A 17,122-nucleotide genomic window follows, 5' to 3' on the forward strand; every position below is an offset into this window, starting at 1 on the left:
TGAACTGGTCGCTCTGGCCGCTGCCTGCAGCGCCATGTCTCTCACGGTCCGTTCATCCTGAAGGTAAACACTGATGAAGAGGGTCAGAGGTGACCTCTCCTCCTCTCAGAGCGTCCCCCTCCTTAGCTCAGATTTATGTCCTGGTTTTTAACTCTGTCCAGATGCAGGCGGCTGGTCTGCCTCTGTTTTCTCTGAGTAATTGTTGAGGTACGGTGGCTCCGGGCCGTCTGAGATCTGAGACAAACCAATTCAGGCCGAGGCTGGAGCCAAGGATTTTAACTGACGCTCAGATAAATAAGGAGGTTTTTTTTAGCTGAAAATCATGCAAAGCTGCATGAAAGGAGAATAATACAGGATGAGAAGTGTCTAAAGGTGGAAATTAAGGAGAACATATGGTCAGAATGAACGCACGTGGTCACAGCGACTCCTTTGTTTCCAGCGTTCTCACTGTTTGTGTTTTGTGTCTTTTTGTGTGAATCAGTAACAGCTTTAAGAAGACGCAGCCGCTCGTCCTGCTGCCAAAGATCGATGACAAGATGGAGCAGTACGCACACGCTGTGGAGGTCAGCTCACACTCACACACTCACATACTGTACACACACACACACACACACACACACACACACACACACACACACACACACACAGACAACAAACACAAAAAATGCACACAAGGGCGGAGAGGCATACATGTGCTTGTTAGAAAGGAACACTTAAACTTAAATGTGAGATTATTTATGATTATGTGATACTGTATTTCACTTATTTGCAACAAGCGGCAACCTCAGGTGTTGAAAATTGAAGCCAATGCTGAAGTGTAAAATCCTGCAGTTCCTCGAGTGTCCACTAGAAGCTGGCTACAGAAGCACAGGAAGTCACATACACACCCATTCTAAAAAGCTTGTTTTTACAGCAGAGATTAACATGTTTACAGCCTGGTTCAAAAAACCAAATAGGTCTGATTAGCTCATGTCTTGATCAACACACACTGTAAGGCGTGTAGCTGACCTGATTGACAGGTGGGCGCGGTGTAACGGTTTGTCAGGAGGTTTAGAACTGAAAGTTAGGCTGAGACAGCATTTCCAGCATGGAGACCGCCATCGATGGGACTCCAGCTCCAGGAACTCCAGGAACAGACGGGTGACGACACTCAGGCCTTGTCAATACAGAGCGTGAACCTGGGTGAACATGTGCTGTCTTTGTATATTTGGTCTTTGAGATGTACAGGTGTGTAACGGATTAGGCTGAAGCATTACATCACAAAAACAAACCAAACAAACATAAAAAGACACAGATGAATGATCATATGGCTGCTTTAGAGAGAGGATAATAAAATCCAGGATGGGTGATGTCACTTCCTTTAAATTCATCAAATCCTGTGTTTTTTTCTGCACACTCAGAAGTGTCTGTTGAACTTTTGGACCCTCTTTGTTTCAAACCAGCGTAGCGGCACAAAGCAGCTCTGACCCTTTCTGTGCTGCGTTCACAAATCTCTGCAGCACCTGGGCGACGTCCCAGCAGCACGGGGGGAGTCGGACAGATATATGAGGGGACGCTTTGTTTTTATCTTTCCGCTCCCTGTTTTCACCTCGGGCAGTTCCCGGGCGTATTACCAGCCTCGCTCAGTGACCCGGGGTTATCACAAAGACTCTGATTTATGGAGAGCTTAAAAACAGTTAAATCAAGTTCAATACAAAGTGCAACAAGGAGAACTCTGAGATAACTTTAACACATTAGAGAGCCAAAAGGTTGCCAATAACTGAAAAAAGGTAAACAAGTAGATATATTTTTAAGGTTTATTTTGGGTCTTTTAATGCCCAAATGATATTTGTTGATTTGTTGTTTGGTGTGTTAACATTCTTAAAATTTGGTTTTCATATTTTGTTGTCTTGTTGTTGTTGTTGTTGTTGTTGTTGTGAAGAACTCCCAGGAGTTGCGGGCAGTGAAGGCGTCACTCAGCGACCTGCCCAGCTCACCCGAGGTCGTCGCCTCAAAGAAAAACCTGTTTGAGGCGGGAGACACCTGGAACCCGAGTCCCAGCAAGGGTGCGCCCTGCAAGGTGAGGAACCACTCGAGGGATGGATTTCACTCAAACAACGAGTCCTTAAAAAAACAGCTGCTGAGAACCCGTTGACAAAGAGCGCAGATTTTGACTATCTAAAATAGTTTTTAAACATGAACTTTTAAAAACATGGCGTTTACTTTGTGCAACATACGGGGAAGGTGGTCCTCTTTTGCATCGACAAATTGCACATTTGCTGATGATGTTGTTGTGTTTATTTACATCTGGAGAAAAACATGGTGGCAACATGTTGAAAGAGTCCATTAAAATCAAAAGTATGTCGTTGAAAACACTTTATTTTTTCTGAATCAGGACACGGAGGGGTTGAAGGTGGGCGTGGCCAACCGGATCACTCAGTGGGTTAAAGGTCCATCTGATGGCGGCAGACAGTCTCCATGCAGACCGACAGTAAGTCTGAAAACAACATGAACACATTCAGTTCTCACTCACTCCTCGTCCTGTGTCTTCCTCCTCGTCCTGTGTCTTCCTCCTCTGTGGCTTCGTTTATTCAACAACTTAAAGAATAAATAAAGTGTTTAAGACTGAGCTGGAGCTGGAGTTCTTAAAGAGACAGAACACACCGATGTTTGATGTCAAACAAGCAACAACGTCATGAAAACAGTCTTTTAATTGTTTTTTTCATTTCCCAATAAGCGCAGCAGACGCTCGCATGAACTCACTGATTAAATATTTCAGTCGTAAAGTGTCGCTGGAGGAGAAAAAGGTTTCTTACATTTATTCACAACAAAGTTAATTAATCAATGAAACAATCATTGTGAGATGTGGAAGTCAGTTATTCGGATGTGTAAGAGCAAGGTGTTGTGTAAAGAAAAAAATCAAAACAAAAGGAAAGAGCAGCGTGGGTAAATTGGGGAATAGCCTATGTTTGCCCCTTCTTTAAAATCAGGAAGGATTGCAAGTGCATGACTTATAACAGAGTGTTTTCACGTGGTTGTTTTGGCAGTTTTACACAATTTAAGGTCACTTTGAGTGTGTGACTCAGTTGGTAGAGCCGGGCGTCTCTTAACCGGAAGGTTGTGGGTTCGATCCCCAGCTCCTGCAGCTACATGTCCAAGACTAGAAAAGAAATATACAAGCTGAAGTCCATTTATAATTTGAGTGACAGCGTAATGATGTGTTCAGGACAGAGGAAAAAGTTTGTAATGTGAGGTTGCAAATATCATGTTCAAAACAGCTGCTGAAGGACTTCTTCTTTATTCATCTTTTGATTGGAAACAAATGTATTTATTACCTACTGTTAAAACTGCACTTTAACTCTTTAACTCTCTGCTCTTTTGTGCATGGCTAATTTCTTTAATAATCTCCACTTGGTACATAGCCGTATTTCTTCAACACTCTGTCTTTATACTTTTTCTCTTTTTTACTTTCCTTATTTTATTCCATGTTTTGTATTTATTATTGATTTGTCAGGATGTGAAGGCCGGAGATGTGATGCAGAAAAAGAACATGTGGGAGGGGATCAGAGACTCGTCCGATCAGCCGGGACACAGAGCCAAGGTGAGAGATATTAATATGGGACATTCTTTTTACTTTTGGTTTGAACATTGTCTATATTATTCAAGTCGTTTTAATTGCACATATATTAAGGAGTAACAAAATAAGTGAGTGAAATGATAAAGTGATCTTACTATATGATCAGACATTAAGGAAACATGCTATGTTGAAGTGCTGGCTTCTCTGACAACAATGCAGCAGCCAGTATGTCCTCCTTCTAACTTTAGATTCTGGTCCTGAATGATCTGGATTTGTTTGGACCAGAGATGGTAGGTGGTTTTAAGGCACCCCCACACAGCCGTTTTGGACGCCCCTCGGTTTGCCAGATATGAGAGCAGTTATCAGGTCAAACCAACAGGTGTTGCAGCGATGGAAGCGGGCAAGAGAACTGGTTCAGATAGAAGTGATTGTACCCGACCTAAAAAGCCTCTGCATGTTTCTAATAAGATCCACGAGCAGAAACGTGCTCAAACTAGGATCAATATTGGAGATGCTTTTGAAAAATGGAGAGAGGTTAGAACACAGAAAGGTTTGCCGACCGATGCAGAGCTGGATAAACACTGAAGCTTCAGTGTCCACCACATGACAACCTGCGTGAGCATCGACTCTAGAGAGGAGGGGGTGGGAGAGACAGCTCTCTACAATGTTTTGAGTTTGGACTGCAGTACCGTTTTTAACCACTAGGTGTCAGAGTTACATATTGCTTAATTCACATTCTTGTTTTAACTATGTTTGTTATACAAAATGTTTGATTGTAAAGTTTAAAGTTGAAAAAATCAGGTTTAACTTGCTTTAAATTTATTTTTCTTTCATTTGTTCTCTCATTTCCTTCATTATTTGAAGCTGTGCCTCGACCAACACACACTATATCAATAAGATATTGAATTTTATGTTCAGAATAAAGATTATGTCTTAAAACTTTCTGACTCTAGCATTTGGAAACGTGTGCAGAACATTTTCACTGGAACAAAGCAGTATAGATGTAGTTTATTGTGATCGTGTATATCGTAACAACATGATGAAATAACACACCAAAGTGAACCCATTTTGTCTCTTCTTGCTTTAGGGTTCAGCCGCTGGTAAAAAGTACAAGTTCATCGTCACCGGTCATGGAAAGTACGAAAAGATTCCCATCGAAGATGAGGACAGAGAAGACTTCACCAACGGACAATCTGGTAAGATCAGAAACGGAGTGAGAAAATCCTGCTGGAAAGTCTATTAGAAGTTATCTCAGCCTATTGTGTGTTTCCTCGAGATATTACACAGAGGAAGATGTCTGTGTAGGTTCTCAGTCATCATGGTCATGTAAAATTCTAAACTTGATCCAAAGGCAACTGGACTAAGTTGATGGTTGGTTGATTGATCTTCAACCAAGTCCAGTTGCCTTTGGATCAAGCTTCGAATTTACACAGAGGAAGCATGTTTACAGTGAAAAGAATCGGTTCCAGCACAGAATCTTGTGGAACTCCATGGCTAACTTTAGTGTGCATAGAAGACTTATCATTAACAAAAAAAGGAGTTAAACCAACTTAAAGCGGCTCCTGTAATAACAATTAGCTGTTCTAGTCTCTGTTATCGCATATGATTAAGTTTAAACTCCTAAATGTAACAAACCTTAAATGATTAATTTTTCCCATTCAGGTGGAGTCATATATGAAACAACAAAATAGAGACGGGATGAGTGAACTCTGCTTGTTTATTTTTTCTCATGTGACAAAGATGGAATCACAGGAAATCTATCTTTGATCAAAACAGCACTTAAGTAAATCATTCACAAGAGTACACTCCAAAAAAAAACACTTTTTTTGAACAAAGTATTTTAGAAAAAATTGCAGAACACAAACCAGAACAAGCGTCTAAAACGTGTCTGCGCACGTTGAGTTTTGTCCTCACAGTTCACCATCCCTCTAACATCTATAAATTAAATGTTCCAACTTTCAGCTCAGTGAAAATCCTCTAGTGGAGCTTAAAATCAACATATATCAGCAGCTAACTGTCCATCTCAAACTGTTATAAAAGCCCTAAAAGCTTTAAAGTCCTTAAACTTTTGGGAATAGTTTGTTGTTATTAGGAGAATAAAATGCATCAGAGATACGGACGTTCTGAGGAAATGACGGAGATAATGATAATGAAAAGATGCAGGTTTTGTCCTTATGTACTGCAGGGCAACTTTCATAGGTATGAAAGTAGTTGATATGCCCCAACTCTGACGCTATAAGCACATCATGCATGATGTTATGGTGGAGAATCTGAATGATATCGACCAATCACAGAAGTTTTTTTGAGCTTGAAGATGTGTTAAAGGTCACATATTCTCCTCCTCTCCAACCAGTTTAAATAAGTCTCAGCGCTCCCCAAAACGTGTGAAGTTTCTTGTTCTAAATCCTCTCTGATCCTGTATTTGATCATGCCTATAAACCCATGAGCTGTGTCTGACCACGCCCCCTCTCTGGAAGTGCTTGGGTGTCTCGGGCTATCTCGCTCCATGCCCTATTTTTTACGGTGAGAAGGCAGACTCAGAGGGCAGAACAAACACCTAGCTGTGGTAGTGTCACCCACCTGGGTTACTGCCCTTTGTGATGTCATGAAGGGAAAATCTCCAAACGGCCTGTTTGAGCACACATTTTCTGAAATGTGGAGCAGGGAAAAGACGGAGAGGATGGACTTTTCTCATCATTGGGGGGTTTGTAGACAGACTAGAGACACATATTAGAGTTAGAGAAACATGGTGAAGTGGATTTTTGGGTAAAATGTAACCTTTAAAGTGACTCAAACTCACTTTGAGGAAGATTTTCACTGACAAACTGCCAGATACCCACCTACCTAAAGCCTTTTTTTAAAATCACATCATACTCTACATATGCGCTCAATACCTACAGTAGTATGTGTTCTTGTGTCTTGGCTAGCAGCACCATTTGAATAAAGATGAATGTTTTATTGATCATTGAGGAGAAAAGGAATTTCCCCTCTACTACAAATGATCTGAACGGAAACCCTGAGCAGACAGACATCTGTATATTGTATTTAATTCTGTTTTTCCTGTCATAACTGATATCTGGATTTATTCATCTCGTGATCTTGGGTAAACAATGCTGGTTTTCCTGTAACGGTTCAAGCTGAGATCCCGAAAAAACAACAAAAGTGTACTCGTGATCACTGGAAAATGGAGTCAGATCAAATGTTTTAATGCATGTCCTTTGAGGGCTTCTGTCGAGTTATCTTTTGTCTCTCAAATTAAAGATACATATATATACAGATATCTGCATTAATGCAAATAAGTCGTTTTGTCTTTGTACGTAAAGAAATACTTTAAACACCTCCATAATCTACAGACGCCCAAAACAGACATGCATACATACATTTCATTTGACTCCATTTTAGTTAATTTCAGCAGTTTTCTTTCATGACTTGTGGATCTCGTCATCTTGGGATAACATCGCTGGTTTTCCTGTGATTACATCATTTCTCAAGATCTCGACAAAAAACAGTTCAAGTTGAAATTTTTATCTTGGGAAAAAACGGTGTTAATATCCCGAGATGAATCAGTTGAAATCTGGAGAAAGTGTTCTCATGATCACTGGAAAACGGAGTCAGATCAAATGTTTTAATGCACGGCCTTTGAGGGTTTCTGTACGTTATTTTTTGTCTTTAGAATTACAGATAATTAAAAAAATATATCGCAATAATGAAAAGAAGTTACTCTTTGTGTAAAATACCTATTTAATCTACGGAAGCCTGAAATGGACATGCTTCCATACATTCTGGTTACTCCATTTTCCCTTGAAAACAAGTGAGTCCGTTGTTTTCTTAATATTTGTCCCATCATCCCCAGATAGCAAAGCTTGTTTACCTTTGATAATGGGTTAATATCAGCTTTTTTCTCGTGATAACGGGATAATTTTCTGGCGATCTAGAAAGCAAAACAGTAGGCTGGTCACTGAGAGAGGCGACGACTACGACAGCAAATTTAAGCCTTTCTATGTTTGTTTTGTGATTTGCAACTCTGGAGATATGAGATGAAAAAGTCGAGATCTCAAAAAAACAACCAGAAATGTTTCCTAATTGCAGAAAATGGAGTAAATAAAATGTATAGATTCATAACCACTTGGGGCTTATGTGATAAACTTCTAAATCTTGCAAAAAAAATAATCACAGTTTTTTCATTTCAACGATAGCTTTTATGCTTCTTAAGTGTTTTTTTTTCTGAGTGCCAGCGTCTTTTTTGTGCGAACGTTCATGTTGAAAATCTTTCAACTTTTCAGAAAGGCGCTGTTGACGTCATTGGCCCTCTTTTCCAAATGTATGATATTCCTCGTAGTTTTCCCGCCTACTGATCGTGTCTTGTACTCACATCCTCCTCGCTCCGCGTCTGATCGGGAAATAAACGATCTCAAATATAAAACATGCAGTAAAAAGTAACGGAGCAGTGTCGGTCATACAGCGGCCATTGTCAACAGACTGTTGTCATAGAGACAGGACGGACGTGCAGCACTTTTCTTTTCAGCGCGCAAACGCGTCAAGCCAGTGCTTTTCTGCCCAGACAAAACGCTAGGTGGACACGGGGCCTTACCCAAATAATCTAAATCTACAACCCTACACTTTATATTCATGGTGAAGGTGTGTCAAAAGGAACAAACGAGAAGCTCTGAAGTTACTTAAAACATTAACACTTTAATCTGAAGTCACGTCAGAATGACTTTAAGACAAATGTAGCTCTCTCTCTCTTTCCAGCTAATCCACAAACACAGAACATTTAACATCCAGACAACCAGTCACACATATGCAACACAAAGCATTTGTCAAGTAAAAAGTTCAGGCCGAGTTTTTCTACCACACTGCCACAAACATCATCAAGACTATGACGAATCCAGACCTGTACATTATTTCTGTAGCTAAGATTTTTGCACCTGTACATAAAACACATAAAAATCACTTTTTCCCTTTACATTTTTATCTTGGCACTTTATATTATATATGTGATATTAGCTTAAGAACCAGTGAACCCCCTCGCTGTTCTGTTAAAGTCTTTTGGTTCCTCTTCTTTGCCTTTCCGCCCAATCAAACCCATCTCAAAGACTGTTGAAATCTTCGTCACCGGCCTCGACGCTGCCTCTTTCAGCCTCTTGGCATCAAACCTTGGACTAAAAAGCAGCACCGGCAGCCGGTGGGCAAACGTAGGTATCTCCTTCTGCTCGTCCATTTTCTCTTCCTGTTTCTCCTCCTCACTCTTGTTCAACTCAATTTGGTGCATGATGTTCTCTTTGGTGGAGAACATCTGGAAGAGGACGGCTTCCCACATCTTTGTTGCCTTGGGAGCGTCTTTGGCTTCGTTCTCGTCCTGAGTGTCGGGCTTGTCGACAGGCTTCTCGTCAATCTTCTTCCCCTCACTCTGGTCCTGCACTGACGCCTCCTTCTGGGAGCCGATCTCTGGAAATTTGGGCTCCTCCTGCTCCACCACCATGTGCTTTTTGAGCCTGGACCACCCGCTCAATTTAGATTTCACTCCTTTCGGCTTTTGAATGACCTTAAGAAGGGGCTCAGATGCTAGCAGGGGCTCAGCTGTGGATTTACCTACTGTTACTGATTCTGCTTTCTTATCTTGTCCTTTGTCTTCACTACCATGCAGAGCAGGTGCTGCAGTACTCGGCTTTGAGACCTCTTCTTTGGCCTTGGTGGCAGCTACAGGTTTTGCTGGCTCTTTTTTATCAGCTTTTGTCCCAGTTTCAGACTTCAGCTCGGAGCTCTGGGCTTTATCTTTGCCTAAAAGTTTTATTACTGCCTTCAGAGGATCCTGGTCTCCACCTTTAGCCGGAGGATGTTTGGCCTTAGGAGTTTTTGGCTCTGCTTTGGCGACTTCTTGAACCACTTTCTTTTTCTCAGGGGTTTTCACCTCCACTGTTGGTGGTTTGGCCTTTGGTGTTTCCTGAATCAACATTTTTTCATGTTTTGCTGCAACCTGACTGGATACCATAATGGTATCTTGGGCTCCTGGGGAGTCAGATGCTTGGGAAACAATAATAACAGGGACTGAAGGGGTTACGGCAACCTTCTCTTCAACACTGGGTTTACCTATGACTTTCGAAACCTCAGCTGTAGATTGTGCATTCACAGGAACTTCTTGGCTTGGTGTTTTAGATCCCGCTGAGTCCTCTTGTGTTGCTCCAACCTCCTCTTCAGTTGACTTTGCAGAACTGGCAATACCAAATGCGGGCGTGAATGTTTTGATACCGCCATAAGCAGCATATTCAGCCGGCGTCAATCCACGATAGGAGGACTTTGATTTCTGAGCCACTTGTGTTGGGGTTTTAGGTCTCTGGAAGGCTACAGGGGATGCCCCAGAAGGTGATGTCCCATATGTAGGTGTTTTTGGTCTCTTGTAGCCAGGAGATGTGGTCATGAGTCGGGATGCCTCGAATGTCGGAGTCTTAGGCCGCTGATAGCCGTAAGAAGTCGCTGCTGGTGTTGTCGGCTGAGGTGTAGGAGTTTGAGAGAGTCTTTGAGAGCCAGCTGGAGAGGATGGGATCTTTTCTCTTGTCAGATCTGTCTCTGATTTCGCCTTTGTTATGCTTTGTTGGACTGCTTTAGCTGCAGGTTTCATGTCTGAAAGAATGTGCCCATTGGGTAATGTTTCTGTAGGCTTTGGCTCAGAAGTCGTCACACTTAAGGAAGCAGAAGAAGTACTTGCAGCTAAAACCGTTTTGGGCGTTCTTGACCTCTCTGGCTCTACTGTGATTGGTGACACGGCGAACAAGAGAGGATTGGGTCTTGAGACTTCAAAGACAGGTGTTGCAGCCCGAGCGGTATGGTATGCCGGGGTTCTCGGTCGCCCTGCTGAAATTCTTGATGGGAACTCATAAGTTGGTGTTTTGACTCTGATTTCAGATGTCGGAGTTACTCTCTTGATTTCAGCCGTGGGAGTGGCTCTTCTGTTTTCAGATGTTGGGGTAGCTCTTTTGATTTCAGATGTCGGAGTGGCTTGTTTTATTTCAGGTGTAGGTGTTTTTACTATATTCATCTCTGCTGTTGGTGTAGCACCTCTTCTAGTTTCAAAAGTTGTTGTTTTTATCTGCAGATCTGAGCCCGACAGAGATAGCTGGGTTGTCGGTGTTGAGCCTCTTTTGACTTCGGTTGCTTGTGTCAAGTCTTGCTTTGTTTCTGTTGCTGCTTTACTTTGAGGCACTATGCTCCCAATGTTGGTTAATCCAGCTGTGTCATACACCGGTGGGGTCCTGGATGTCTCATAGAAAGATGTGCTTGCCGTGTAGAGCCTAATTTGAGGGACATCAAACATCGGTTTTGGTGATCTCGATGGTTCTGTTGCTTTGAATGTTGGTCGTGGACTTTTGGATTTGAATGGGGTCAACACAGTCAAAGGTCGTTTCAAGGCTTGAGCCCCCATTGCTTGATAAGGAGTTGGACCAGGACTTATTGGTTTTGGCTGTGGGGTTCCTCCTGATGCAACAGGTTTAAGACCGGCATGAGTGTCGCCAAATGTGCCAAACGCTGGCTTTTTCGCTTCAGCAGCTGGTACTGGTGGCTCTGGCACAGAAAAAGCTGGCAGAGCTATTTTGGGTACCGGTGGCCGGGCGACTGGCTCTGGAGTTGGTGAGACTCCTGAAACCTGGACTGATCCAGAATATGATGAAACAGTGGTGACATTTTGGGAATAGGAGTAAGATGGGATCGTCACTGTCTGAGGTGAGAACCTTGCTGTTCTACCATAAGCTGCACGCTGCGGATAAGGCGATGCAACATGTTGATACAGCGGCCTGACGGTAAACCGCGGAGGCTGCTGGACTGTGTAGAGGCTGTATGGGGCCTCTGGAGTCTTGGGCGGCGTGGAGTGGTCACTGTGCTCGAGGTCGGGACTGGCTTCGTTCACAGGGGAAAGGCTGGAGCGGAAAGGTGCGGCGGACTGCGCTGCCTGAGCAGAGGACTTTTTCTTGGCAGACCTCTTTAGGAGCTTCTGAAGCCGAATGTTGTCCTTCCCGGGCTTGGGCAGCAGGGGCGGGGGGTACTGCTGGGAAAGCAGGCCCGGCTGGGTGACAGCACCATAAGCGAAAGCCATGAGTGCTTAAGCACCCTGTGGAGAGAGAAAAACACATATTGTCAACAAAGGAGAATTCGTAGTTTTTGGCAAAAATTATTGCCAAGCAGTCCATAAAAAATGTACTGAAGACAAAACTTAGTAAATAGATAATAAGATGTTGATGTAACATGGTCACATTGTTGATGTTGATGTAACATTTTATTGTGCTGAGAGATTCTTTTCAATATTGATGGTAAATGTGTCTTTTGTTGATTCTGGGTCACATTAGATATTTCAGAAAATGGAGACCTAATATTCTTAAATGACTGGGAATCATAAGAGGTGACTTAACTAGTCGTGATTTTGACATGTTGGCAAACATAATGATAGTAATGTAGTCAAGATCACACTAACCGAGACCAAGACGTACCCAAGACCAGAGTGCTCAGAGACCAAGACATTTAGGAATCGAAACAGAGTCAAGACCAAGACCATGAATATCACAGAAGAATCAGACTTTTTATGACACTGTGGTGGCATCTGCAGTTTTCTATGCAGTGGTCTGCTGGGGAGGAGGGAGCACAGAGAGAGACAGGAAGAGACTGAACAGACTGGTCAGGAGGGTAAGTTCTGTCTTGGACTGTCCTCTGGTCTCTGTAGAGGAGGTGGGGGAGAGGAGGATGTTAGTGAAGCTGACATCCATCATGGACAACCCCTCTCACCCCTTACATGACACTGTGGGGGCCCTGAGCAGCTCCTTCAGCAGAAGACTGAGACACCCACCCTGCAAGACAGAACGCTACCGCATGTCGTTCATCCCATCTGCAGTCAGACTGTTTAATCAGACTCTTTAACAGCAGCTCCACTCATATCAATAATGCTACACACTGTGTGTGTTTTTAATAATAATACCTCTTTCCACAAGTGGAAGTGTACATACCTAGTATTATTCTATTATTGTATTTTTTCTCCCTTTATTTAAATGGTGTACGTATGTTTGATTTTTAACTTCTTGTTATTTTTGATAATTATATTCCTGTTTACTGTTATCTTGAGCTGTTGTAATGAAAAAATCTCCCCCATGGGGGATCAATAAAGTTTATCTTTATCTTTTATCTTTATCTTTAACACCGGGAAGGTTGCGACTTTAAAGGGGGGATGAATATGAAATTTAGGAATTAATTTTATCAGCGGTGGTCTTGACCGGTCTTGATTTAAAATCTGCAGTCCACCCAGTTTGAGACCGAGACAAGACGGAGTAGAAATGCTTTTGATTCCAAGACGAGACCGAGAGCTTCAAAAAGGGGTCTTGATAACAAAATCCATTTCAAGTTCTTCAACACTACAAAATGATTTACCATGTGTAAAATTATCACAGTTTTGATAATCCTCTTTTTTCCCCTTGAATTTTACCAGCCCGTCTGTGCAAGGCTTTAGACCTGGTACATGAAGAACGCTCCAGTTCTCTGCACATTATAGGCCTAAAATATCTCAAATTTCAAGTTTGTTCAACCATAAGGTGTTAAAACTGGAACATTTCTGTGAATAAATTCATCCAACTCCATTGCAATTTAGACCACTTGCTGCATGTTTTAACATTTTCTTTTTTGTCTCTTTTGCAGATTCATACCATGGTGATTACTGAGGAGTCGTCGTCCTTACATTTAGCTTCCACCCCGATCCCAAACAAGCATCCACCGGCCATCACACAAGCAGCAAAATGGAGAACAAAGAAACAGCTCAAGCCCAAAAGGTTTACACATCAACTGTCCATATTTGTCCAATTTCCTCTTAAATTTCGTTTTGTGTATATATCTGACTGTGAGCTTTAATGTTCCTGTAATATTTTCCACTACAGTTTGTAGATGAATCAATCCTTGTGTGTGTCAGGAAACATGCATATATTTTATGTAGAAAAAGTTTGTATTTCTCAATCATTTTAGTAAAGTTTCAGCGTCATACAGATGATAATTATGAAAGTAAGAAAATAAAAACTGACAGAATCTCGGCTCAGCACACCTGGTGCAACCATTTACCCAAAGCTTAGTCATGCAGACACCTGATCTATACAATCAAACGTTATGTCCTCTGTTTTTTTTTTATGTACCCGAGTAGTGTCTTCAGCCGTGTCTCTGTACTACTGCACACCTTTGTCACCTTTATATCCTTCTACTGAGACTTCTTTGTGTTTATAACCCTTTTTCTTAAATAAATTAAAAATATTTTCTACTTTGGCAGTGCCGTCCATTTTATCTCCCTTTTTAAAGGAGCAATATGTAACTCTGATAGCTAGTGTTTAAAATGGGTACTGCAGTCAAAATTCTAAACATTGCAACATAACACTAATATATGTCTCTATCCGTCTACAAACCCCCCAATGATGAGAAAAGTCCATCCTCTCCGTCCTTTGCCTGCTCCACTTTTCAGAAAATGTGTGCTCAAACAGGCCGTTTGGAGATTTTCCCTTCATGACATCACAAAGGGCAGTAACCCCTCCCCCAGGTGGGTGACACTCCCACAGCTAGGTGTTTGTTCTGCCCTCTGAGTCTGCCTTCTCACCGTAAACAATAGGACATGGAGTGAGAAAGCCTGAGACACCCAAACCCTTCCAGAGAGGGGGCGTGGTCAGACACAGCTCATTTACATTTAAAGGTACAGACACAGAAACAGCCTGTTCTGAGCAGGGCTGAAATAGAGGGGTTTATAGGCATGATCAAATACAGGATCAGAGTGGATTTAGAACAAGAAACTTCACACACATGTTTTGGGGAGCTCTGAGACTTATTTAAACTGGTTGAAGAGGAGGAGAATATGTCACCTTTAAGAGGTTTTTAATTTCCCTAAATTCCAGATACAGTGTGTTAATGATGGTGTCATAACGTTTGTGTTGGTGTTATTTAAAAAAGTCAAAGATAAATCCTGCAAGCTGGAAAAAAACAAACATGAGAATGGAGCCGGCCTCTTCCTGGATGATGTTACCGCCTCACAGCTGAGCCTCAGACTAATTTTAGCGAGGAAGATCGGCCAATCACCTTCCTCCTTTTTTTAAGACTCCCAGCTCTTTACAGGCTGCATCACTTTCCTGAACACAATAAATCAGAGTGCTGTGATGCAGAATCTGCAACTTCATCTGCCTCAGGGGGGCCTCAGAGACAAACATGTAACAGGGGAACAGTTAAAGGACAAATGTACCAAACCTGAGGTTAAATATCAGCAACAGTTTGAAGTCGCTCACTAACTGCAGTTATGTTTTAATGCAGGCAGCTTTTCATGTCTTAAATGTTACTCTAGTCAGCAGTCACGACATTGAGCTCAAAGATGTTTGGACTGTTTATTTTTGTAACTGGAGCAGCAACACTGAAGCAAGAGTAGAGCTAGGATGAAGATATATGTCCAAAATGAATGCATTTATTTAAAAGATTGAATCTCTTTTCAGGTCGTTCAAAGGAGTCTTTGAGGTTGCAAACCTAAGTTAGGAGTAGCTGAGTCAAAAAAACAGTCAAAGATGATGGCGGCTCCAGACAGAAAGCTGTAAATCAGCATAATTAATTAATACCATGATACATTTAATCCACATTTACTTTTTTTTATTGTAACATTTATCCTCAGTGTGTTGATGCAAGGAGGGACAATGGTACCTTCAACTGAGAGTAGCTCATCCTCTGGGGAGCCTGACAATTGAATCTTAAAGATTTCAATTTTTACATTAACATTTTGTCTGTACGTCCTAAAACAAACAGCTGATGATAGTTTTTGAGGATGGGGGGGGTGTATCAATCACATAATTTGGGGTTTATACTCTGGGAACCATGAATACTTAAGCAAAAGTAAGAAAAGTGTAGATACAAATATCTTGATTTTGATGTCACTTACAGGTGAATGGTGAAGGCGGAGCTTACAGGAAAGGTAAAACTGCAATAGTCTTACATACCATCAAATATTTAATGAAAAATGTAGTAGTTTAAAGTCAAGCTAAAAGTGCAAAGTGTTTCTAAAGTCAAACTGGTTCATCTTCTGGAGAGCTGAATATGATTACAGAACATTTCAAGACACACTAAATGTTGTTTTTTAACGTTTCTTCTGCACGATTAAGAGTTAGTGCTGATAACGGTGTTCGACGGTGAAACATCAAAAGGGTTCATCCTCTGGGAACCTTGAATACTACAGCAAACTACGTGAAAAACTAGCATGAGCAGTAAGGTTTGCTGAATTTTGATTTAGAGATTTCGTGCATTAAAGGTAAAGGTGATGGCGATAAAAGGAAAGGTCGACATCAGGATATTCATAAATATCAAACTGTAATTTAAAGTTTGGCAAGAATTTAGGCCTTTCATAAGCAAACTGTGTTTTAGGTCACTTTTTTTTCTTTCAATCAATATATTAATTGAGTTTTATATTTATCTTATTAACAAAACAACAAGAAATAGATGTGTGCCACTTTTAGTAAAAACTCCTTCCAGGGTGAAGATTTTCAGAAACTCAGTTTAAGGTGTTTATGTGTAGACGGGGAGTTTTATTCTCGTGCTGCACGCCGTGCGCCGGGATGACAGAGCCATTGCGAGAACATTTTAGCACGTCGAGGATGTCGTTTTTTGACTTGGCATGCTCATGACAGCCGTAACTGTGCGTTTTGATTTTTTTGAGATGTGAGCGTGTTTGGACGGGATAATTTTTTTAAACTGAGGAGGAATCCCACTGTTTAAAAAAATACCCGCCTACGTGTGGATGAGGCCTGAGACAAACTAAAAACGGGTTTTGCAGAGGTTCCTTCAAGTGGTCTACCCTCTGGGGAGCTGAGCATGCTAGGCTATAGAACATTTCAAGGCACATTATGATCAAAATATCCCCAATTTATGAACACCCAAATAAAATCCATGAACATTTGGGTGGTGTTTAGGGAGACATGTAACTGCACCAAAGGATTCACAAATATCTCTTTGCAGCCTCAACTCCCAGGAGGACTCTGATGAATGCCTCGGTCTCATTTGTTAATAAAGTTGCTCTTCGTACTACACGTGTTGCTGGAGCTTTTGGTCCTCTTCTAAGCCTTTCAGTTGTGCCAGAGGATTTTCTAGCTGCTTCTTCAGCCTCAACTCCCAACTACTTTAGATCTGACCTCACAAGTAAGAGCTCATATTTAATCTAATACAATCAGGAATATTAAAATCTGTGAAACCAAAAACCAGAAAAACTCCTCTGCACTGCGAGGTGACGGTTTACATGCTGAGCTTTATTCTGCAGATTTTGTCGCGTCAGGATCCTCTCGCGTCTCTTCCCACATAAACACACGTATATAGCCGAGTATAAATATCCGCCAAATGGTGAAAGTGAATGCAGAGCATCTGACCCCATGACATCACAGGATAGAGCCTCAGGAATACACTGTCACTTAGAACAACCAATCACAGGCCAGAACAAAAATTCAACATAGAAGGATCGTTTAATAGAGAACGCCTCAGTGTTACTCTTGTGTTTGACATAAGTTATGTTTGGCCTGTTTTCAGCACTTGGTGCAC

General features: G+C 41.7%; 2 protein-coding genes across 5 annotated transcripts in view; one reads left to right on the plus strand and one right to left on the minus strand.

Annotated features, from left to right (window-relative positions):
- The window catches only part of lsp1a (lymphocyte specific protein 1 a), a 31,568-nt gene extending 17,733 nt beyond the window's left edge, over positions 1–13,835 (plus strand). The window contains exons 8-13 of the mRNA XM_061037081.1: positions 482–563; positions 1,922–2,059; positions 2,375–2,470; positions 3,494–3,580; positions 4,644–4,752; positions 13,229–13,835. Of these exons, the coding sequence (XP_060893064.1) occupies positions 482–563; positions 1,922–2,059; positions 2,375–2,470; positions 3,494–3,580; positions 4,644–4,752; positions 13,229–13,251 (535 nt within the window). The 3' untranslated portion in view covers positions 13,252–13,835. The remainder of the gene's footprint in view (positions 1–481; positions 564–1,921; positions 2,060–2,374; positions 2,471–3,493; positions 3,581–4,643; positions 4,753–13,228) is intronic.
- Positions 1–17,122, minus strand: part of zgc:172145 (Ferritin light chain, oocyte isoform-like) — a 331,670-nt gene that overhangs the window by 145,151 nt on the left and 169,397 nt on the right. The gene's annotated exons all lie outside the window — the stretch shown is intronic.

Source organism: Labrus mixtus, chromosome 4, assembly GCF_963584025.1.
Source record: "Labrus mixtus chromosome 4, fLabMix1.1, whole genome shotgun sequence".
Taxonomy (NCBI): domain Eukaryota; kingdom Metazoa; phylum Chordata; class Actinopteri; order Labriformes; family Labridae; genus Labrus; species Labrus mixtus.